General features: G+C 38.1%; 2 protein-coding genes and 1 long non-coding RNA gene across 3 annotated transcripts in view; all 3 read left to right on the forward strand.

Annotated features, from left to right (window-relative positions):
* The window catches only part of LOC117419712 (otogelin-like protein), a 56,876-nt gene extending 48,267 nt beyond the window's left edge, over positions 1-8,609 (forward strand). Inside the window, exons 46-56 of the mRNA XM_058986494.1 lie at positions 335-442; positions 547-648; positions 1,131-1,235; positions 1,483-1,523; positions 1,899-1,962; positions 2,277-2,455; positions 2,571-2,672; positions 3,038-3,160; positions 4,079-4,124; positions 7,456-7,535; positions 7,959-8,609. Of these exons, the coding sequence (XP_058842477.1) occupies positions 335-442; positions 547-648; positions 1,131-1,235; positions 1,483-1,523; positions 1,899-1,962; positions 2,277-2,455; positions 2,571-2,672; positions 3,038-3,160; positions 4,079-4,124; positions 7,456-7,535; positions 7,959-8,159 (1,151 nt within the window). The 3' untranslated portion in view covers positions 8,160-8,609. The remainder of the gene's footprint in view (positions 1-334; positions 443-546; positions 649-1,130; positions 1,236-1,482; positions 1,524-1,898; positions 1,963-2,276; positions 2,456-2,570; positions 2,673-3,037; positions 3,161-4,078; positions 4,125-7,455; positions 7,536-7,958) is intronic.
* Positions 8,610-10,879: 2,270 nt separating this feature from the next.
* On the forward strand, positions 10,880-15,504 carry LOC131697399 (uncharacterized). The gene is made up of 6 exons (XR_009307227.1): positions 10,880-11,117; positions 11,962-12,059; positions 12,833-12,958; positions 13,945-14,079; positions 14,325-14,582; positions 15,419-15,504. It is a non-coding gene; the product is annotated as an uncharacterized LOC131697399 (long non-coding RNA).
* Positions 15,505-15,508: 4 nt separating this feature from the next.
* ptprq (protein tyrosine phosphatase receptor type Q) overlaps positions 15,509-23,511 on the forward strand; it is a 78,878-nt gene continuing 70,875 nt past the window's right edge. Inside the window, exons 1-4 of the mRNA XM_058985655.1 lie at positions 15,509-15,636; positions 21,321-21,501; positions 21,854-22,150; positions 22,886-23,170. Of these exons, the coding sequence (XP_058841638.1) occupies positions 15,607-15,636; positions 21,321-21,501; positions 21,854-22,150; positions 22,886-23,170 (793 nt within the window). The 5' untranslated portion in view covers positions 15,509-15,606. The remainder of the gene's footprint in view (positions 15,637-21,320; positions 21,502-21,853; positions 22,151-22,885; positions 23,171-23,511) is intronic.

The following is a 23,511-nucleotide window of genomic DNA, read 5'->3' on the forward strand; positions in this document are numbered from 1 at the left end:
GTCATTGCATATGTCATGGGGCAGCAGTGTGGAGTAGTAGTTAGGGCTCTGGACTCTTGACCGGAGGGCCGTGGGTTCAATCCCAGATGGTGGACACTGCTGCTGTACCCTTGATCAAGGTACTTTACCTAGATTGCTCTAGTAAAAAAAAAAAAAAACAACTGTATAAATGGGTAATTGTATGTAAAAATAATGTCATATCTTGTAACAACTGTAAGTCACCCTGGATAAGGGCGTCTGCTAAGAAATAAATAATAATAATAATATGAATGAGTTTGTAGATGACATTTTTTCATTGATGGATTGTATGAATCCCCTCTTTTCTATTCAACAGAATGCGACTCTCTGGCCTGTCCCACTGCTACACCCCCTGAATGCAGAGAGGACCAGTTCCTGGTAGAAGTCAGAGAGGATAAGTCATGTTGCTATTCCTATCTGTGTGGTACGTATGCTTTCAGAATAATTCATTTGAATTTCATTGAAAAGGATTTTTCAACCACAGCCTGAGGTCTATTCATTTGATCTGAAGTGTATGTTTCTTTCCAGTCTGTGAGTCCTGCATCGACCCCATCCCTTTGTGCAGTGAAGGAGAGATTCTCGCAGTTGATCTCAATACAACTCATCACTGCTGCCCACAATACCAGTGTGGTAAGAAATGAAAAGGAACAAAGAGTGGTGATTCAAGATGCATTTTATTTTTCACATCGGGGAGTCAAACCGCAGAATCTCAATTTTCTTTCGAGAAAAGTCATAGCGACTGCATTGAAAGGAGCTCAATGTCACTCATGTGGGTGTTTCAAAACCTCATGCAAGCTTCTGATGAGAAATACGTTACAAACAACGGGCAGTTGGAATCAAAGCGTTGCAGGGTGTGAGCTAGTACTGTACCTTCAACACCACCACTGAGGTTGTATTGATTTATCAAGCAGCTCCCTCAGTGGTGATGCCTTCCTTCACTGATTGATTATTTTGCCGTTACTCATTTAGAACCATCTCCAATCCTAGCATTGTATATGTCTTGCATTGCTGGGGTGACAGCGCCTGTAGCGTAACGCAGCATGGCTGCACATGTCTGCAGGAAAGCAGCTAAATGCTTTCTGCATTTTAGCACTATTTTCTTTTCAATCCAGTCTGCGATGTGAACCTGTGCCCTGTAGCTCATGCGGATTGCACACCTGGCACAGTTCTGGTGAAGAAGAGCATTACTGGACAGTGCTGTCCAGAATGGGAATGTGGTAACTATTTCCTGTTATGCATTATTACAGGTTCATAAGTAACCAGGCTGTAACCGGTTGTTTATCTGTGGGTATTGCGTATGATACAGAAATTAACAAAATGAACAGGATACTGTATTTACAAATTGTAGTGGCTGTAAAATATTTTCAGAAAACAAATATATGAAACTTAAAATTAAAACTTATAGAATTATTTCAGTCATCTACATTTCAAGCTGTTTACTTAAAATGGTTTTCTTTTCAACAGAGTGCAGCTGCCAAAATAATTCTGTCCCATTTTGTCAGGTGGTAAGTTTAAAAAATATATATTTATGTTATTAAAATAACAGTGCATGAAATATCATTAACTTCATACTGAGCAATATAACAATAGCAATAAAACAATGTACTTGCTAATGTAAGAGGGTGGAGGGTGGAGGCTGGGCATGAACCAGCAACCCTGCCCTCCATGTTCCTCAGCATTTTTGGTTATAGAGCTTTTAACCTTATCTCATTTCACCGAAAGGGGACAGAATTCTTATAGGCAGTGTATATCACTGCCCGTTACACTAATGTACAGAAATGTCCCCTTTCTGATGAGGAAGGATGTTAGGTATGTTGAACAATCTGGGGTTTGTTTCCCAGGGTTCTGTTTTCTTACACTTCATGTTCTTCAATAACCAGGGAGAGACCCACGTGGAGGACCCTGACTTCTCCAGTGCCTGCGGCTGCACTCGCTACTTTTGCAGTAAGTTTGCAGGGGGAGGAGGACAATCCCTACCTTTCAAACTGCACTACTCCACAACTCTGCTCAATTGTACATTCAAATATAATCAATACTCTAAATCTACATAGTTCTCTTTCTGTGCACCTTTGCCAGGCCTTGGCAGTATGGTTTGGCTAATTTTAACATAAGGACATAAGCATCCTCCATCTTGAGACTTCACTGCCACTGGAGGAGGTTACGGATATAAATGGAAATCTGCATAGGGTAGAAAAAAGCTTTTAAAACCTCTCTCCTCTGAGGAATGAGTCTTGTTCCCTGTCTGTTTGTCATTCTAGAGAAAACCGACGTGTGCCTGTTTCAAGGAGTGACTGTGCTGAGCCCTGGCCAGTCCATGATCCAGTACTTCGAGAGGGATCTCTGTTACATGGTGCACTGCTTGCAGGAGATAGACCCTGGCTCAGGCTTCCATGCTATGGACGTGGCCACTGTCAACTGCTCAGAAAAATGTGGCGCTGTAGGTGCAATTCATCTGGCCCTGCATTCATCGAAGCTCAGCATAATTTTCTTTGCTATTAACTCCAATATAAACGCCCCCCTCCCCACACTTCTCCCTTCTCCCTTCTCAATAGCATCAAGTCTACGTTCCATCTTCAGACCCCCATATTTGCTGTGGCTCCTGCAAGAATGTGTCATGCACTTTTACAAATGAAAATGGGACCATTGACTTATACAGGGTAAGTACTAAAACCTTTGCAAACATCTTAAAGACCAACTACTGTGGAGAAGCTCAGACTCTCCTGCTTTAGTAATCCCTGCTCTGTGAATAACTGAGAGGATTTTTATACCCTGTACTTCACTAACCAAAGTAATCACAAAATGAGGTCAAATACTCCCCTGTGGTCCCCCAATAAAGCAGCATCTTGTGGTTTTAAACCAGGGTCTTCTGGCTTGCAGTTCTCCTCTTTGCAAGTAAATGCATGCTGCCTACATATTTAGCTACTGTTTGAATTGTGAAAAAAAATCTTTGTATTGCCTTGATAAAATTGTATGCATCTCTTTGGTAATAATACCTTGTGTCTGTTTTCTCTTTGAATTGTTGGCGGGGAGTACATGGGTGTCTAACTGCACTAGATTTGATTGTGTGGAGTCAGCTGTCGGGGCTGTGGTACTTGGCTCTGGAGTTGTCTGCCCCCCTTTTAACGACACTGAATGTGTGCAGGTTTGTACCAGAGCTGTTGTGCACAATGTGGTTTGATTGTTCGGTTGTTTATAACGACTTGAACTTAGTTAAGCATTATTTGTAGTTAAATTCGGTAGCTGTGACAGTTTTACAAGTTTAGTCTGGAAGCTTTAAACCTGCGCAATGTTTAAGCCAAAACTATTAAAAGTATCCAGTTTAGGGAATCACAATTGGGTATAATATTGTCTAGAATGATTGATAGGCATCACAAATTGGGCCCACAATAAGCAACTGCAGTGGCCTACAGCTGTTCTTAGAACTTTCAAAGGCAGAATATGCCAGAACAGTGCCACCTGGTGTTCCAGAGTTAATGTCAACATCAAATAGCGTGTACTACTGTATACACCTAAACTCTAAAAATCTTTACAAACTTGTAAAGCTGGCATTAACATACTCTGTGCTCTTGCCATTGCATCTGCAAACTGCAAAGAAGAAAATGGGACGGTGTCATTCCTACTGAACTCTATTTTCAAGTCTGGCTGACAGTCACAAAACTTACAGAGCAGTTTGTTATGTGTTAGAATGCTGTTAACATAGTAAAGACAACAGGGTGAAGTGCCGGGCTCTGACAACTACAACATGAAGGTCTAATTATTAACACTCCATTGTTTATAAATAGATTAGAATCAATTGAAGATGTCTTTCTTTAAGACTTTAATGTTTGATGAAGGAATGAATCGCAGCCTTTATTTACAATGAGACTAACACAGACAGTTTTCATCTGGTGAAATGTTCCTCCTAGTGCTTGGTCTTCTTTGGTTACTTTGGGAAAGTGCCAATCTCTTTGTCAAGAGCGCACAATTAGCTCTCCGCTCACCCCAGCTATTGCAAAAGCTGGGCGTGCATCTTGAGCTTGGTGCAGTCTCCCTTGATGTGTCCCTCTTTCTCTTGTTTTAGAATGGAGGGACTGTGCAAAGCTACATCGACGGGTGCTGCAAGACGTGTAAGTGATCAAGGCCGCACTGTATGCTTGTTTGGCTTCTGGTACTGGAGTGCTGCGGTATAATTAAACTCAATGGCTGGGGGTGAAATGAGGACAAAGCATCAAAGCATGTAGAGCCCCAATCAAGCAAAAGTACAGTAAGATAAACACAGAAATAATGACGGCAACCTGGCTTATTTGTGGCTGCTGGTGTGAATACCTGTTGCAGGCTGCTGACTGATTTCATTGATCTGACCCTCATTATTTATTATTCTGGAGTATAACCGTGAACATCCCAAACTAAACACAAGACAAAGGAGTGTTTTTTTAAGATGCTTTTTTGAGCCTACTTTTGGTTTCATAATCGGACGTACTGTACCAATTTAACAACTCAGAGGGGATTTGTTTTTCTTTCTGGGAAAGCTGCATGACACAATCCCCTGAAAAATCAAAATCCTGTCCCAATTTATTTAGAACAAACATGGAAGCTTTCATTGTCTTTAGCGGCACAGCGAGAGACTGTTATACTTCAGAAAAGGTGCTAGCTGCGGCTGCTAGGAATGTGATGCACCATGTTTCAATCTCTTTGCTAACCTGATGTGTTCGAATGCGCAATGTTTTAGAGCGGAACCCTGGCAAACTAAAAGCATGTGCTCTATAAATTAAAAAAAAGAAAAAGCAGAGCCTGAAAAGTGCTTCTGCCTTATGGCATTGTTTTAATATAAGCCAGTAATACTGATGTAATGCATGCTGGAATGAGCTGATTCATATGAATATGTATTCATATATATATGAAACTGTTTTTCTAAAACATTGATATTCCTGATAATTCTACTAGGTTCTGGATTGGGTATATTACCATTTACCATTAGCCCAGTAGCCCCTACTGGTAGTACTAATTGTGACACAGGTACTATTGCCATTACTGTACTTTATCTGTTCTGTCATGTTGCTGTATGTGTCAAAGCAATGTCATTAATATAGCTATTCTTAACAGTTTTGGTACAGCTACAACATACGGGCCAATGCAGTGTGTACCACTAAAGTTAATAAATTGAGGAGCAATACATTGTAAGCATACCTAAATTACATAATAACATACTGTATTGCAGTATTATACAGTATAAGAAATATGCCATGAAAAATAAATGTAAATTATCCTATTCATTTTTTCAAGAAATTGAGTTTGTATAGTGCAGTTATAAAGATTTATACTGCACTTTTTATTACTTTAAGACTTGAAAAAATGAATTGGTATACTTAATTGTTAATCTGACATTTGAAATCCAGGTACATGATTTAAATAGGTTTTCTTTTAGTGAGTAATAATATGGTGTGTTATCACATCATTTGCAACATGCTCTAGTATTTGTATATCCAATTACAGCCTGTAGCACTACACAATATCCATTTGGCCAATAGAGGTTGACCTAAATGCTCTGTTAATACTATCGTTATAGACCTACATTTTGATGGTGATGGGTTACTGTAGAATGCACATCCCTCGCTTATAACAGTTAGTTAATGATCTCTATTGGAATAGAGGTAGGCTTTTCTTAAATTTTAGATACCCATGCCCAGATTGGTGTTGGGAATTAACATTTTAACACAACACATTGTGTCCTATTTTTTTGTTTGTTTTTTTACAATATTGACGCATGTAATTGTTATTTATTGTATTCATATAATGTGCTTTACACACATGTACTGGTACATGCTCCTTATGATTCAAATGCTGCTTGTCAGAATCATGTAATGTACAGACTCACAGTGCTGCAGTTCCTTCTAGAATAACATTACAGGTTGCCTACATATTAGGGGTGTGCAGATCATCTTTACTCCCTCTTCCTTGAAAACACAATTACAGCGTTTGGGTGACATGGGTTATATGGAAGAACTCCATTAAAAGAAATCACAATTACTGTATGACTGGGCAAGGTAAAATCCCATTCATAAATTGAAGTGGCAAACTAAAACAAGGGAAGATACTTAACCCACAGTATTCAGGTTTCTAGGTTTTTGTTTGCACATCCTAAACATGTATATCTATAGTATTGGTGAATTGCATGTAAACTTAAGTTACAACGAGAGTAATATGATTTCATAAGAAACAGTAAAGACCCACACACATGAACCTGATATCTTACAAAAGACAAAACAGAGAAGACTTCATGGAATTGACCTGACCATATGGATCCGGGGTTAACTGCACAGTTCAGGATTTTAACTCCTATAGTTATTATTATTATTATTATTTATTTCTTAGCAGACGCCCTTATCCAGGGCGACTTACAATTGTAAGCAAATACAATTCAAGTGTTACAATACAAGTAATACAATAAGAGCAAGAAATACAATAACTTTTGTTCAAGCAAAGTACAAGTGTGACAAACCAAAATTCAATAATACAGCAGATAATAGTGATAGTTACATCAGGATATGATTAAATAGTGATAGTGCTAGTGTTGCATTATGGAACTGGACAGCAGTCCTGTACTTCATAAAGAAAAGAGACCTGTAAAACAATGTCCCTAACAGAGCCTGTGGTCACACTGGATATATCAGATTCACACATGAGGCACCAGAAGTGAAGATTACTGTACTGTATTGTGATAAACAGCAAATGTATGGTTTGGGCTCTTCTGTATACTGTATGTACTGTAATATATTTATATATAAAAATATATATATTTTTGATTTAAATATTACAAATGACTGTTCCCTCCTAGTCTAGGGAACCTTGCTTTGGTGCAAAGTGATCCTTACAGAAGAAATAGGCCTTAAGTTTTCTCAATGTCTGGACACTGGCCTGAGAAAGGGCAGTGCTGTGGCCTAGGCTGGTTACTGCAGGGAGCAGACCCATAGTCGGAAAAGCTACAGTTTAAGCATGGATGCACACTTTGATTAACAAAAAACAAAGATAAAATAAAAGGTTTAAACAAAGACAGAAATCAAAAATACAAATCAAAATCACACCCAAGCTGCTCTATCATGGAGCTTAGACTGAGAGCACATCCTGCTGCTCTCAGCCTTTCCTTAAACTAAAACTCCCAAATAAAAGATCTGGATCCCATTACAAACCAGCAATTAGTCAATCAAGACCCAGCCACATTCCACATGTGAATCTGGCATCCCTGCCAAACTGAAATGAAAAAGAAATCTTTCACAATAACACAACACACTATTTACATGCAAGGTGAAAGAGAGATTCTCAGTAAGAGATCCCCAGCACAGGTGTCTGGCATGTCAGACCGATTCAGACACTGTCCGTGTTTCTATCCTTGACGAGACCACTGTGCTTTCTGTTTTTGTCTTGTTTTGTGACTCATGCTGTATCTCTATGTATTGTCAGGCAAGGAAGATGGAAGAACATGCAAGAAAGTGACAATCAGGACGACAATCAGAAAGGACGACTGCAGGAGCAGCACGCCGGTAAGCGTTCTTGTATTAATATCAGATTCTATTACTCTTTTGTATCATTTTATGTCTTGCTTTTTACAGTATCTCCAGGGTTTTCGTTATTAACTCTGACCAGTTAAACAAATCACACCCCAGAAATGACAGTATTCTAAATATATACATCAATAGCACCTGTTAAATGGATATTTATTACTTAACATCACACTGATGTGAATGAACAACACCCGCATATATGTGGGGTCTGATTTGAATCAAAGATAGTTTGTTGATCTAGTTTGGACAAGTGGGAATTCCAGTACTTGCGCATCTCTATTTAATGTGTTATCATGAAAAGATAAAATTGCCCTTGTAAAGCTTGTTACTATAATAATAATAAAGCATCTGTAAATGTAACCATGGCGTGCTTGCTAATGTTGAACATTCTTCTTCTTTCAGGTGACGGTGACCTCCTGTGATGGGAAATGCCCATCGGCCACCATTTTTAACTTCAACATTAATAGCCATGGCAGATTCTGCAAGTGCTGTAGAGAAAGCGGTCTGGAGACTCGCACAGTGCCGCTGTACTGCAGTAGAAATAGCACTTCGGTTGACTATGTTTTCCAGGAGCCAACAGACTGTACTTGTCAGTGGAATTAGATACCAATGATGTTGATTGCAATTGTTTTCTCAAAGGCCTTTGCGTTGCTCCAGCACTTACTTCTGATCAGATGTTATTTTACCAGGCTTTAAGAACCTACATGTTACTGATTACCAAGTTAGGATTGTGAATAAGCTTCAATATCCACACTGCCTGTCACTAAGTCATGAGGATTTAATATTTTCAATTATTATTATTATTATTATTATTATTATTATTATTATTATTATTATTATTATTATTATTATTATATTGCAGATGCCAAAGTGACATTTTACAATGTTTAGTTCAACATTTTAGAGAATCATTGAAGGTATTTGAAATGACTTGTACAACATCTGATCCTCTGTTCTCCCTGTAATCCTGAATATGATGATATTATGTACTACTTACTTATCAGCAATAATGCGGCAAGGACCATTTTATTGGTAACTCATTGGTTTTCTCAATAAAACAGTCTCAATAATGTTAAAGTGTTTTATTGGGCTTTGAACCATAAGTTATTTCGTTATTTAGAAGTCAGTGCAATGTGGGTTATACTTTATAAATTGTAACTTTTGCATGTGCATTAACACTTAGCAAGGCATTTACATTTGACTAAGGAATACTGCGGTTATAAAAAGTACTGTGACAGTGCATCAAAAAGATGATTTTCTTGGTCTTCAAGGATGTGGAGCATATATAACAGTTTGAATCAGCTACAGCGCAATCCCCCCTTGCGAATGACTTAACTGCTGAACAAACAGTTCAGATTGTTTTGCACAGGTAGTCAATAACGCTTATATACTATTACCATCTGTTACACTTGAAAGCTCTGGTGTTTTAGTTCTTATAACGTAGATTGTAAAACTATGGCAGGGAATAGTTTCTCATAAGAAAACCAATTTGACTTTTCAATAGTGTCGCAGTCTGTGTATTTCTTTTGAACCTGAATATTTGGTTTCAGTTGAATGTCCGTAACATTTCTACTAGATAACAGCTGTTTCACTGAAGTCAGCATCCCACTCAAGTACACAATTAGAAAACTGACTTTCTAGCTGACTCTTGTTTTGTCAATAAATAATGCAAAGTGTGCCCTTTTTCCTGGTTCCCCAACTTCAACAACATGCTGATTTAAAGAAGAAAAGAAAGCTGTCAAAGACGCATTTCAGGTGAGTCATGAAGTTCTGGGTTACACGAACCAGCAGGTTAACAACGCAAGACGTTCAACAGGATAGAAAAGGGGAAATTGTACTTGACAAGGGCAGGTGTAATACTACTGGTGGCATTCATTTGTATGTGATTTTAGTTTAGCTAGCTAGCTAGTAAAAAATTGAATTCGGTAGTACATACTTTTGTTTAAATGGGCTATTCCTGACATCATGATGAGTTAATTTGTCATGCAAATGGAATCACTAAAGAGCATTATAGAAAACATAAAAAGATGAGTCTCTGTTGCAAATCAGAATTCACCAGCTTATAGTAGATGCTCAGTTGGCAGGTGGTGGTCCATAGCCTCTCTCTATCCGCGGCACCAGGATTGCATGATAATGTTTGTGTATTTGCCTGGCCAGCCAGCAATGCAGTAAATCATATGTTATATTGCATCAATCACGATTCAATTGCATTCAATCATGTTGTGGATTCTCCTTCCTGAAATAAGTATTCTCACAAGGTTGTAGGTAGTGGTAAAAAAAATAATAAAATACATTTTGAACTGCCTAACGAGTGGATCAAATGCATCCAATTAAGCGCTTATTAGCATGACTATTCTCAGAAAAAAAAACACTGTTGCAACCCGTCAAACCATTGGGGGTTATAGACCATTAATACTCAGCTATTGGGGCTGATCTGCATGAGATTGTTTTTCATAATTAAAGTATGTAATCCGTTTTCTTTTATCGAAACACAATGGATATATTATAACCTATACTGTATTTTGTTAAAAAAACAAATTAAAAATTAAAAATAAAAATAAAAATTCACATAATAAAGTTTTGATATTCACTTTGTGGATAATGGATAACATTATCCACATTATAATGGATATGCTGCGCTGTAGTGTAATTGGTATAAATGTAGTTTGCTTTATCAATAAAGGACACACAGGTAATTCCAGTATCCATTCAATTAGAGATATGCACTTGTGTTTATTAGTAGTATTTATGTATTTGTTTCATTTAACTGATTTGCATTATCTCACCACACAGCGGCACAAAAAGGTATTTTTTACAAAACAAATAAAATCTACAAACTATCCTGTTCCCTTTGTTGTTCAGTGTAATACTGAAAGTTCATGCAGTTGATTCATTCAGAGCAGATGTCACAAGCAGAATACCCTAGAAATGTATGTGACTCAATTTTTATGTGACTCAGTTTTACGGAAAATACAATAACAAGATACAGAGGAAATGTAAGAAAAACGAAAAAGTTCAGTTCAGTACTTTGCTAGTCATTGTATATTTTCTCACCAAGCAGTCTGACCTGACTGCGTTGTGAAGCAAACCTTCCTCCAAAAAATATAAGAGAATCTTACTACACAATTTGCAAGCTACATTTTCAATAATAACAAAAACACTAATGTACACTAAACTCACACAAATACATAATCCTGAACTCGGACATACGGGAGAAAGCGTGCCATTTTATTCTCATGCCACAGCGATGCCACTCCCCCACCTCCCTTCTCTATGGTGTCCAGTTGTGGAGAGGCTGCCTCCTTCCGTCGTCATGGCAACTTCCTCAGTCCAACAAAGAGAAAAGGGCAGCAATGGCCAGAACAAATTGTGGAGAGCAGAGAGGGGAGAGAGAGCACTTCTCAAAAGTGAATGGAAGAAAGACGTGTGAAATAGAAAATCACATGCGTCCATTGCAACTGTCTGTCTTCTCAGGAAACAGTGTAGAGTGGAAGAAGAAGAAGAAGCGCGCTAAATTTGAAAAATAAAACAGGTCATAATTAACGGAATAAATCATAGCAGGTAACTGACTTTTTAATGTCAATTAGAATGTCAAAACAGCCGCGCAAACTCTTTGAACTGAGACAAAGGATAGAATGTTGCACCAATGTTTGTTCTTTTGTGAGTAAGAACTTTACCAAGTTTTTTAAACATCGTTTAGGTAGAACAGTGTGGTATACTGTAATAGAAACATCTGGCTTTATTTATTTATTGCTGGGCAGCATTTTGTAATAAACATTAACAGAGACAAAACTTGCATAATTCCATGCGGTTTTTTTTTTCATATGGAAATATGCAACTGTCACGCTGTAATGATTTGTGTTTGTATTTTAGTGTGTCGTGTTACAGTACATATTTAGTTTTAAAAGGCTAAATATGCTGTCTGTTATTTATTACATTACATACCAGTAGTTTGTACTGTGCAATGGACACCGACACTGACAGTCTGACACAAACTTTGTTTGAATGTCTTAAGAGGTGCAAGTTTAACAAACTGACTCAAAATCGAATAATTGCTTTGACGTTTTAACTGACTTCTGCCTGCGTATATATAATTGTGGATTATTATTAATAATATTAAAAAATAATCTTACTGAGTCTACATTGTCTGCTGAGCGACGCTTTTTAGTTTAAGGTTTTTCAAAGTCACAATTGAATGGTGTAGTTTATGTTTCGAGTCCACCTCTATAAAATATTTACGACACTGGCCTTGGTGCTTTTCATATTAAAAATCACTAAAAACGTGCTTTTTATGATGAACACGTTTTACAATGCATGGAAAGGGTGATTTTGCCATCAGTTTTTCTGTTGTTTTACATTATATATTCCACTATGCAGATTAACCCTTCGTTTATCTCGATTCCAGGTTGCTCCTGGGTCACATGCATTACTGGAGGAATGAAACACCGCTGCCAAATGGACAAAGCAGCAATTCTGCTACTTCTCTTAGAGCACTGTCTGCAGGTTAGTAATTACTCCTTGTACTTGCACCTATTCATCTTTATCATAAATCATATTGTGTACATTGTCAGGAGGTCCCCGGTTCAAATCCCACCTCAGCCACTGACTCATTGTGTGACCCTGAGCAAGTCACTTAACCTCCTTGTGCTCCGTCTTTCGGGTGAGACGTAACTGTAAGTGACTCTGCAGCAGTCGCCTTGGATAAAGACGTCTGCTAAATAAACAAATAATAATAATAATAATAATAATAATAATAATAATAATAATAATAATGTGGAATTGGAAACATGAATAAGAGGTACAGTACAGTAAAAAAAAATCTATTAAAATATAATTTGAAATTGCTTTGCTCTTTAAATTTAGTGGTGGAAATTTGCTTTAGAATGTCCAGAGATATAATTTTTGACACTGTAAAATCAGTAATGTAATTAATGCGTGTGATCTTGGATACACAACCACCTGCCAACCCTGTGGCCCTCTATCAAAGTCTGTCAGGTCTACTGTCTTGACTATTGCAATGAAAGTGTCTTGCAACAAGGAGATGCAGACTTTTTATATAGTACAGAATACATGTGCATAATAAATCAGTCATGTGAGAGACAGTCCAGGTGCAAAAAGTGTGTGCTACATAGTGTATGTGGTTGCCACTGTTTGTAGCCACTAGCCATCATTTTACAGTGCATTTGATTGCATGGACCTGATACATAAATATTGTGGCATTATGCATGCATCCTGACAGTCTCAAATGAAAACTGCTAACTTCAAGACTGTTGCAGGTTGTAGATTGTCTAAAGTGCCAGAAAACATCAAGCCATGCAACACTTTTTGTTGAATGGAATGATTTCCCCGAAGGAGAAAAAACAGAATGTTATTTAATAACATATCAACTTAGCAACCAAACGGTAGGAAATACTTCTTTTTTTTCAGTAGCTGAATTTAATGAATGTATGCTTATTACAGTAGGTAGTAAAACAATATTAAAAAACCAAAATCATTTAGTAATATTATATTAAGAAGGTAGCATTTCTAGTTGATAGTTGATGTGGAAATAGCTGTATATAACTAGCAAAGGTATCTGCTGTATATGGATGTGTCTCAAACAGCTTCACTGAAACAGTAAATATGGGAAAGAGCAGTAATATTTCTTTATCGGAAAATAGTAGCAAAAATATCTATTTTTTAAAATAAATGTAACAGTAGTTTTTTATTCATTGGAATGGTTTACTGAATGGTAGCAATCGCGCAGGAATTCTTATTCTTGTCTCTTTTATTGTGCTGCCTGTTTATCCTCTAGTAAGTTACACTCTACTTTTCCGGTTTGCCTTGCTCATACTGCGTGCACTTACTGTGCTTCACCACTATGGCTTTTTACCAGGCCTTACTATACTGTGCAGTAACTGCTCATACTTTTCTGGACTTAACCACAGTGCTATTATTTAATATGATGTAGCATGGTACACTTTAATATGATGTAGCATGGTACTCTTTAATATGATGTAGCATGGTACTCTGTAATATGATGTAGCATGGTACTCTTTAATATGATGTAGCATGGTACTCTTTAATATGATGTTGCATGGTACTCTTTAATATGATGTAGCATGGTACTCTGTAATATGATGTAGCATGGTACTCTTTAATATGATGTAGCATGGTACTCTTTAATATGATGTAGCATGGTACACTTTAATATGATGTAGCATGGTACTCTTTAATATGATGTAGCATGGTACTCTTTAATATGATGTAGTGTGGTACTCTTTAATATGATGTAGTGTGGTAAACTCTCTGTATAGAACAGCATTGACACTGAGTGGCCAGAACAGGATTGTAGATGTTCAACCCTACAGGTTTCTAGTTTAACTCTTGTCTTTGATGTTTACTGCAGCATTTGCTGAATGCTTCCACTGTATCTGGATGTATTCCGGATTCCAGAGCGAATTAGAGGAAAATGAAGGGTACCTCGTTATCTTAAAGGCAACAAGAAACAAAAACATACTGGGCACAAAATCCTTCAATATACGTAAGTTAATGTATGTGGCATCTATACACTGTTTATTTTGGTTTCTTAGATCTTAGGAAAAAGGATTTCTTTAACTGCAAGTTATGGAAAGTTAATGTTTTACTTGCTTTGCTATTTACACTGTGATCCTTAACAATTGTACAGCTTGTGTTTATTGTGCTGACTACTGATGTGTTGGTTTTACTGTTTTCTCCTATAAAATGTTTGTATGCTATGCTAAACTACTACTGTATTCTATTCTTTAGGCACATTGTCAAGAAACAGTGTAAGAACAGCAACGACAAGCACCACTGCCTTTCTAAACTGGAGCGTGCCAGACTTTGAACCAACAGTTTCAGTTAAGCTTAATAACATTACATGGCTTGTACCCCAACATGAAAATGCATATACATTGACTGATTTAAAACCTGGTACCCTTTACAATGTTTATTTGGATTTTCAAAAATAAATCCATGAAAACGTAATCAATGCCACTCAGAAACTACACTTCCTTCTTGAAACAGGTACGTTTTCTACTCCTTTGCCCCATTACATTGCTATGTATTTACTGTTAATCCAGTCAGCTCCTAACACAAAAACAAACAAAAACACAGAAAAGAATAGCAATATGTGAAAAACATGTTGTCCACATAGACAATATGTTAACTTCAAGCAAACACACATTGACCACATCTAAATGTGCTTTTCTTTTTCACAAAATTTGACATGTGGATTAAATGCCTTTTTTTTGGAGTTGGGAAATATGTACACAGATGGCCATTTAATATGAAGTTATACAATGCACATATCTGTATTAAACTGGGGTACTTCAATGTTACACAAATGGCTACGTGTCACAAGCCATTCATCTGTTACATTAAAAGAATATACTGCAGGTGCAGGTAGTAGTGTTGCACCAATGATTGGAATTATCGGTTAACAAATTATAATCTGTGATGATAAAATAGACATTGTTGACAGCCAAATGGAATAATTTGCATACGAGTAATGAGATCAATCACCAAAATCTTTTTGCAATGATTGATAGAAAATCTTTATTACTTGTGTCAGCTGGGACTTGATTGATACAAACTAGCAAAACGGCAGAGCAATGCAAAACTGAATTAAACTGTAACATTCACACTGACAAACTCTGCAAAAAATATAGGAATGACCAATCATCAGTCGTCTAGGAAGGTCCCATTATCAACGTTGATTTCACCCACAAATTCCCATGACTAGCTGGTAGGCCAGCCAGTGTGATTATACCATACCATAACTGAGGAGAGGAGCCCTTACAATAATGGAGAAGGTGCCTCTGTGGGAGGTCCAATAAATCTTTCTCAATGTGTCTTCACAGCTTCATGTCCACAGGGATGGGTCCCTTTTAAGAGTAGCTGCTATAAGACTGGGAAAGGTATTGAGCAATGGAGTGCTGCACAGAAATCCTGCGAGTTATCATTGCAGAGAGCCCATCTCGCTGATATAGAAACTGAAGAGGAGTACCTGTTTATATCTTCCTACCTTAAGACCTTCAATCACGTGATCATGCTTTGGACTGGTCTCAATGACAAACAGGTAAGCCTTTTTTTTCTTAGTTAGCAATGATCCATGGCATTAGATGCTTGTTAATTGTTGTCAAAATAATGCAGAATCAAGTATAGCTTAAACCAACCCCACCCCCTTTTTTATCTTTTGTAATCGGGTAAATTATGTTTACTGTCTCTAAAACTACTAGCATTATTTCATATTAAAAAAAAAAACCTTGTCACTACTCTGCTGTTTGGTAAACTTCTTGAAGTTTAACTGACTGCCAGCAGTACATATAAAATAAGAAAATAACAAACACAACTTAGTTGCTCCCTTGTTCTGTAAATAGATTTGTAAGGCCACTTTACAGATTCAAAAGGCATCATTCAGATTGTTTAAAGCCTCTGTGAAATGCTGGTAGTAAACCCTCCCTGCAATGATTTATAAACCAAGGCTTGTAGCCCTGAAGGTCTTGCTGTTAACTGCAGGTGGTGCTTTTGAATAAATACAGCCTGCCATCCTGGTAGACTCAACGCTAAATAGGTGCTTGTGTGTAAGCACCCAGTAATAGGCAGGTAAGACCAGACTGTAAAACTTTGAATTGTCAGGTAGCCAAACACACTTAGCATATCAATACACGCCTTTGTAAATTGTTACAATGTGAATCAAACAATGAACCTTAAGAGCTTTCATCATCAGTTAACGCTAAATTATTTAGATTTGTAGCAGCTTCCTTATTTCGGCTTTGAAGGCGGTTGTGGGGAGTAGGAGTCACTATATGTACACAATGTATATTACTTGCTGATCCTAATGCGCTGCTGCTATGGTTTTGTTCCATTTTGCCATACATTTTAATTGATTGCATATCCAAACCATGAAGACCAAGATCAATTGTGAGGTTTCGAGAAACAATTAGAAATGTGTGACAACATCCTTGCTCTATCCATCTAGTGCACAACCACTGTGGATTGCCAGCAATACAAAATGAAACTTGATCTAAAGCTGTTCACTAGATGGTGCTGGGTCTTACTACTACGCAGGGTGTTACTACTACGCAGAGTGTTACTACTACACAGGGTGTTACTACTACGCAGGGTGTTACTACTACACAGAGTGTTACTACTGCACAGGGTGTTACTACTATGCAGGGTGTTACTACTACACAGAGTGTTACTACTACACAGGGTGTTACTACTACGCAGTCACATTGACTGATCTTGCCTGTGTAAGATATGTATATGATTGGAATCAAGAAGTGCAAGTGAAGAGCAGCTCCTGAACTCAGGTCAAATCACCTTAAGGGTTACCTTATTTGAGTAACTGCAACGCAGACGACTCGGGATGACTGCAAACATCATAAACAGTGAAGCTTCTTAATTCTTATTCAACAAAGGCTGAAACACACAACCCTTAGAGTTAGAGAGACAAAGTCAAAATTAAAAAATACAAATAAGAACGCAAACGTTTTTTGTGGAATGAGTAGAGTTCCATGTTTTTATATTTTTCGTTATGTTTCTTTTAACTTAAAAAAAAAAAAAAACATAAGCTACTGTGCAGCGAGTTGGAAATAATAATCGTTTATCTTGTATATAAGTTCTGTTTGACAGCAGCAGCTGTTTCATTTTAACTTGTTATCTTCACTGCTATGTTGTGGGAGTATAGTCAGCTTCATTACCCTCCACGAGTTATTTCTTCCCATTGAAACAGTTCCGTATTGGAATACTGACTTGCTGTTTTTAATGTTAAATTCAATTTTCTCAGACTTTTTTTTTTTTTTTTTAACTTTTTCTCTTGAGCACTATTACTGAATGCCAGTTTAGATGACAGTAAAAGTAATATTATAGTGTTCTCACATTATATTAAACTTTACTTTTAAAAATGTACTGGGTATGTATTTAACACAGCTTCCTTTGCCCAATTGTGTGCATATTTGTATCTGTTCTGAAATGTAGATTATATATTTCCCTCAATAAATGCAAATAAAACAGAATTTCCCCTGTCAGGCATCATAGGTATAATTGCTAATATAGGTTTGTGGCAGTGTGCCCCTCCCCTGTGTGTATTTTGTGTTATATGTTGCTGTGGCAATGTGGTAAGTGGTAGCAGGTGTATAGCAGGTGCAGTGCGGATACCGTAATTCCAAGAATCACACAGACAACAAAGTACGGGTGAAAATGTTTTAATGGTTTATAATCCAATGGTCTGATGACCTGCCAGTAAATAATAAAGAGCTGGCAATACACAACAATGTGTATTGCGCAGTGATGAAACAAAGGGTTGCAGTCCCGCAAATGAAAAACACGGTACAAAACACACACAATTAGACACACACGATCACTGTTCCAAAGTGAGTGCTCTCAGTGCTTGTGGTGAAGTACTACATAATACGTGCTATTAGTGAAACAAGTGCTGATAACAATGTTTATTCGTGACGTAGTGCAGTGATGATCCGGTTTCGTGCTGGCCCTTGGCGACAGCTCCGGATTTGTGTTTAGCCGTCTGGTGATAACAAACACAGACAATTACTAAACAGACAAACAAACAAAACACTCACAAATTATTTTCTTTTAATTATTTTGGGCAATCTCCCGGTCCTTCCAGTTTCCACATCAAAACCCAAGCGAAGGAAAAGATTTACAATTCTCCAGCCCCGTTTATGCGATTATGCATGACCCCTTGGTAAACGATTACAGCTGACTCTATTGCCTGCAGCTGCTACCTCGTTTACCTTCCAGGTCAATACATTCTCGCACTGGAGTCTCGTCTTTTTCCAGGCTGATTGACTTCCCGACCCAGGGAACTGTCAGGACAACCTGTCCAAAGCCTTTCCCTTTCGCTACTTTGTATCCTCACAGGTCGAGAGGGAGATTTACGACCAAAATTATATTTCCGTCACAGTTGCGTGTGGTGTGTTAATGTTGCTGTATAGGTATTGGTGCACGGGATATAATTGGACAATGTGGAGCACAAGTGATTTAAAATGTATATTTGTAATATGTATTTAGGCACGGGGATTGCACAATCACTTTACTTGCAGATAAAATGTGTATTAGTATGTGTGACAGGGTCTCACGTCACGTGTGTGGGTAGCCGCTGTTCAAGCAATACAGAGAGACACTGGGGGTGGAGTTGAAACGCCGGCACAGGCGCGTAGGATTTATTAATACAAACAGAAACGAAAGTAAAGGTGGTCATGTGACGTTACCAGCCATGGTAACGCACAGAGGACACATACAGCAAGCTGTACAAAAGGCAAAATAAAACACAGTACAAAAACTACAAATAAAAGGTGCCCCAGAGGGCGAGCGCTAGCCTTATAAACGAGGCGACCCGCTCCAGGAACCGGCTACACTACGTAACCCTCGCTATACATCACATGGGATCACTATCCCCTAAACTAACCTACTGATGAGCCGGTATTCATACAACGACTCGTGCTGCTTCATACGGCCTTGGCTGGGCATTGCCTTCACAAGCACCGCTTGCAGTCTCAGAGTTGAGTAGCTGTCGTTCCTGCCGAGCGGACCCTCTCCTCCCGAGTATACGCCGCTCCCTTCTGGCATGGCGTTGCAGTCGCCCCAAGCCATCTCCCGGGGTTGTTTTTAAACCGACGGACACTCGGTCAAGACCCGCCCACCTGCTGATCGAGGTCCAGCACAGCCAATCACTTGCTGCCCTTCCCCTCAAACAAGCCTAGCAGGCAGCAAATCTCAATCGAGCGCCCGTCTGTAAAACAATAATTCAATCAAACAAATCAACTCCAAAACAATACACAATAAACCCATTTCCCCATACAAATTATACCAACACTAAATACACACATGCAGGGCAATCGCCCAGCTACAGTATGTGAGCACGGGATTGCACAAATTAGTTCACGTGCTGGGATTCAAGTGAATAATTAATTAGTAATTGAATCCCGGCACAACTGTATATTTAGATGCACGTTTCACTCACTCGGGGTTGTGTGTTCGAGAGTGGAGAACGAGAGAGAAAGTAGGGAGTAAACTTTAAATTATAAAAATAACCATTGCTACATGTGCTGGCTTTCAACCAGCACGATACTTGTTTGTCTGTTCGTCCAGCCTGTTTTGTCTGTCTATGTTCATTTGGCCATTGTGCCCTTTATTTTGAGTGTTTTGTTTGTTCAGACCTTTTATTTTATTTATGTATTATTAAAAAGCACTGCAGCGCCTTTGCGCTCAACTCAGCTGTGTCCTGCCTCGTTTCTGGTCTGACGTCACCCCTACAGCCAGCTTGTCCACAAGTTTGTATCACAACATCATGTACAAGGACATAAAATCATCTTATCACAAAAGATAATGAAGGACCTGGAAGTTTGATTATTTCAAAAACAGTACATGGAAAACAGAAAGATTGAAGTTCATTTACATTTCAATTCTAAACAAAAAATAGTTTCAATGCAGTTAAGCACCAACTCACAGGCTCCCCTGAGTTGCTTGTGTGAAACACGCTGAAATGCTGAGGTTCGTCAGTAGAATCGAATTGTAAATGTAATCTGAAAATAGTAGACAGGCATGTTTCACTACAGTCAGTTCAGTTTTTCAAGTACATGATCTATTCAACTTTCTAATTTTAGACTTGTTTTTTACTGGCAGCATTTAATGGTACTCTTATTTATGTTGTTTGGGCAGGATGTTGTCTCATGTTGCTGTTTTTCTCATGCAGTATGAATTCTGTTAAGTCCAGCATAACAAGGCCTTTAGACTGGAGTCCTTTTTTGACTCAAGGCATTATGGAATATATAGAACTTCGATAATCTTTTAAGAATGCAGATACAATGTGATGCCACCAGCCAGTGATCTGTCATTTTAAACCACCAAAGGCCAATAGCATCTTCTTATCCTTAAATCACGTCACACCCTTGGGAATGCTTGCAAATGTTAGGGAACAGAGACATTACCCGCTGTAATAGGTTAAAATACGCTCTGCAGAATAAGGTGTCTGTCTGAGTCCTGGCTGCACAAACATAATTTGATATACTGGCTGTAACTTTTATTCATGTTCTAACAACAAAGTAAATGATGTATCGTGTTTAGGGAGAGATCGTGTCTTTGTTTAGGATGAACTTTCACTTTCTTGCTTTCTTTTTCTTCCTATCGAGATGACTACTACATTGTCAACTCCTTCATCTAGGAATTAAAATGTTTGCATGTGCAGTCCTGGGAAATGATATGCATTTTCAATTTCTTTAAACAGGTTGCTCATACTAAATGTCAGTTAACTCGGTAGTTGTCAAAGTTCTTTAAATTACTTTGGTCTGGTGGTCTGATAGACAATTATAGAAATAATATCCGAATCTGGAATGTTTCATGTAAATAACAAATATATGAATAATAACCCCAAAAAACCCAAAAAACTTTTTAATAAACACCTATGACCCCCCCCCCCACCCCCACTGAGTTCACTAATAACATATGAGACCCCCTTGCAAACATTTCTTTAATTGAATTTAGCAGTGAGTTTAGGCATGTCTTGATTGGAGGAGGGGGGTTCAATTCCTGGGTAGATTATTTGGTGAAAGGTCATCTAATGTGGAAAAAGTGATATTGGCACATTTTGAAATGCATTTGTCCTTGAAGGAAACGTAACACTATGGTCTGAAGGTTTTGTAGAATTTTGAATTGGTTTGTATAAGTATTAGAGCACATGTCAGTAAACCAGGCCAAAGATCTGCTTTTCCTCAAATTCATGTTTTGTCATTTCAACAGACAGAGGGGGAGCTTCGTTGGACAGATGGATCTGCTTATAATCTTGGGAATGTCATGACATCATATTTGCCACACAACGAGACAGACTGCTATGCCCTGCAAATGAACGCCACTGGTCCCAACTACTTCTTCACTGGTTTTTTCTGCTATATTCCCTTACCGTATCTTTGTGAATATGAATGTAAATACATCTTTATTTTGGTTTCTGTACTATTTGTTCCCTCATTAAAACTGTACCATATAATTTTTTCGGCAGAATCACCACCAGTTTTGACCAACATCCATGGCCTCTATTTCCAAATACTATAGCATTTTTTTGTATGGTAATTAATAGGTTATGTGCAAAAAGGCCATACTGTTCAGTATAAGGACAGATAAAGATCATTTTGTCTGTATTTGCAAATATGTACCATATCTGATTATAATCTTTCCTCATTGTGGATAAACTGCTATAAACAAAATACAATTGGTTGTGATTTAAGTCAGAATTTGTTCTGTACCACAGTATGCTAATTATGAATGTGCTTTATCAGTTCCATCAGCACCTGAACATTTTGGATTTCAGCTGGAAGATGTAAAGGAAACTGAGGTGTCTTTCATATGGAGTGGGTTACAAGACTGGATGGAAGCTTTAGTGAAGTCTGACGTGATCATTCAATATCAAATGAAGTTTTCTAGAGTGAAGCGGCAGTCCAGGATACTGCCGTCCAATATCACAAGGATGACCATTTCAGGACTGTCTCCTGGCAATCTCTACCTGTTTTCACTTACAGTGACAAGTGCTGGTGGTGCATCAATAATCCTGGGCCCCATTCTCTCAGCTGAAACTAGTAAGATCTTTTTATCATTGACTTCTTAAAACACTTTTGCCTGTAGGGTGAGCACATCATATTTGAAGGATGGAGGAGTGTGTATTGTGAGATTCCTTGTTTACTGTGCACTATAGTAAAAGTATGGTAAAGTATAAGTTAAACCTCCGGGGAAAATCTTCGTACTTCATGATCAAACATAAGTTGGTTCCCAACTACCTGACTGCTAGCATAGAGGAATTGGTAGCACCCATATAATTAATCTTTGGTTCTTCTGTCCACCATCTTTGCCATGCTCCTGGTCAATCTGGGAGTAGTAGAGATGAAATGTGCTTATAACAAACCAGTGCTGTTTATTTCCGGCCATTTGTAGTGACTCCTTCTCCCCACAACTTTTCTTCCCACTTCTCCTTCCCTGCCCATCACTGCCTCTTACGGACCATCTTTAATACACCCAAATAACGAATACCTGGATGTATTAAAGATGGCATTTACACAGGTTGGCCTGCAGAACCAATCAAAACACTGAACTTGCTGCTGTCTCCTCAATGCAACCAAGCATAGATGTGGGAAGAGTCAGGTACCAACTATGACTAAACCTAGCTTGTACTGCAGCAATATCATGAAACAGCAATTATCATTTTGTCCACAGTTACAATGTTTTCCATGTACAAAGTGAGAATTCCATTAGAAAAAGCCATTGCTCCATGAAAGCTTCGTTGGTTTATGGTTTATCTTTTTCTTTCTTCTTGTGAGGGCCCAATCCACCACTAATCGCCACAGTAAAGACAATAACTTCAAGGGAGATCCCTTTGTACTGGACTGCTCCAGATAAGTCCCAAGGTGCATCTTTCGACCACTACCTTATTAGCTACGTGGATGTACAGACCAATACTAAGGAAACTTTAGTTGTGGAAAACTACAAAACATCTGCAGATATACCCAGCATCAAGCCGTACCACCCTTACAGGATTAGCATACAAACTGTGACTGCAGCTGGCTCAGGGAGCTGTGTGGACGCATCAATATCTGTAATCACTGGTATGTCACTTTAAGATAATTTACATGCATCCAAGATGTTTCTCAATTCTCAGTTCTCATTTGTGTTTTTTTCCTGTGCGTTTCATGTTTTTACTGCATTTTTACTGACAAATGCATCCTTAAACCTCTTCCTCACAAGCTGATATGATATTTAAGACTTGAGTTCTCATAAAAAATACAGTTTAGTCCCTATTGGAAACAAGCCATGAGGCAATTAAGAACGATTGGAAGTCTTTCTTCAGATACAGTGCATTCCATTTCTGCTACTGTACAGATTAAGTCTATAAGTCTCTGGCACTGTGTTAACAACTTGTTTTGGATTAGGACGAGTTTTGGAGTAA

This window comes from Acipenser ruthenus, chromosome 14, assembly GCF_902713425.1.
Source record: "Acipenser ruthenus chromosome 14, fAciRut3.2 maternal haplotype, whole genome shotgun sequence".
Classification (NCBI taxonomy): domain Eukaryota; kingdom Metazoa; phylum Chordata; class Actinopteri; order Acipenseriformes; family Acipenseridae; genus Acipenser; species Acipenser ruthenus.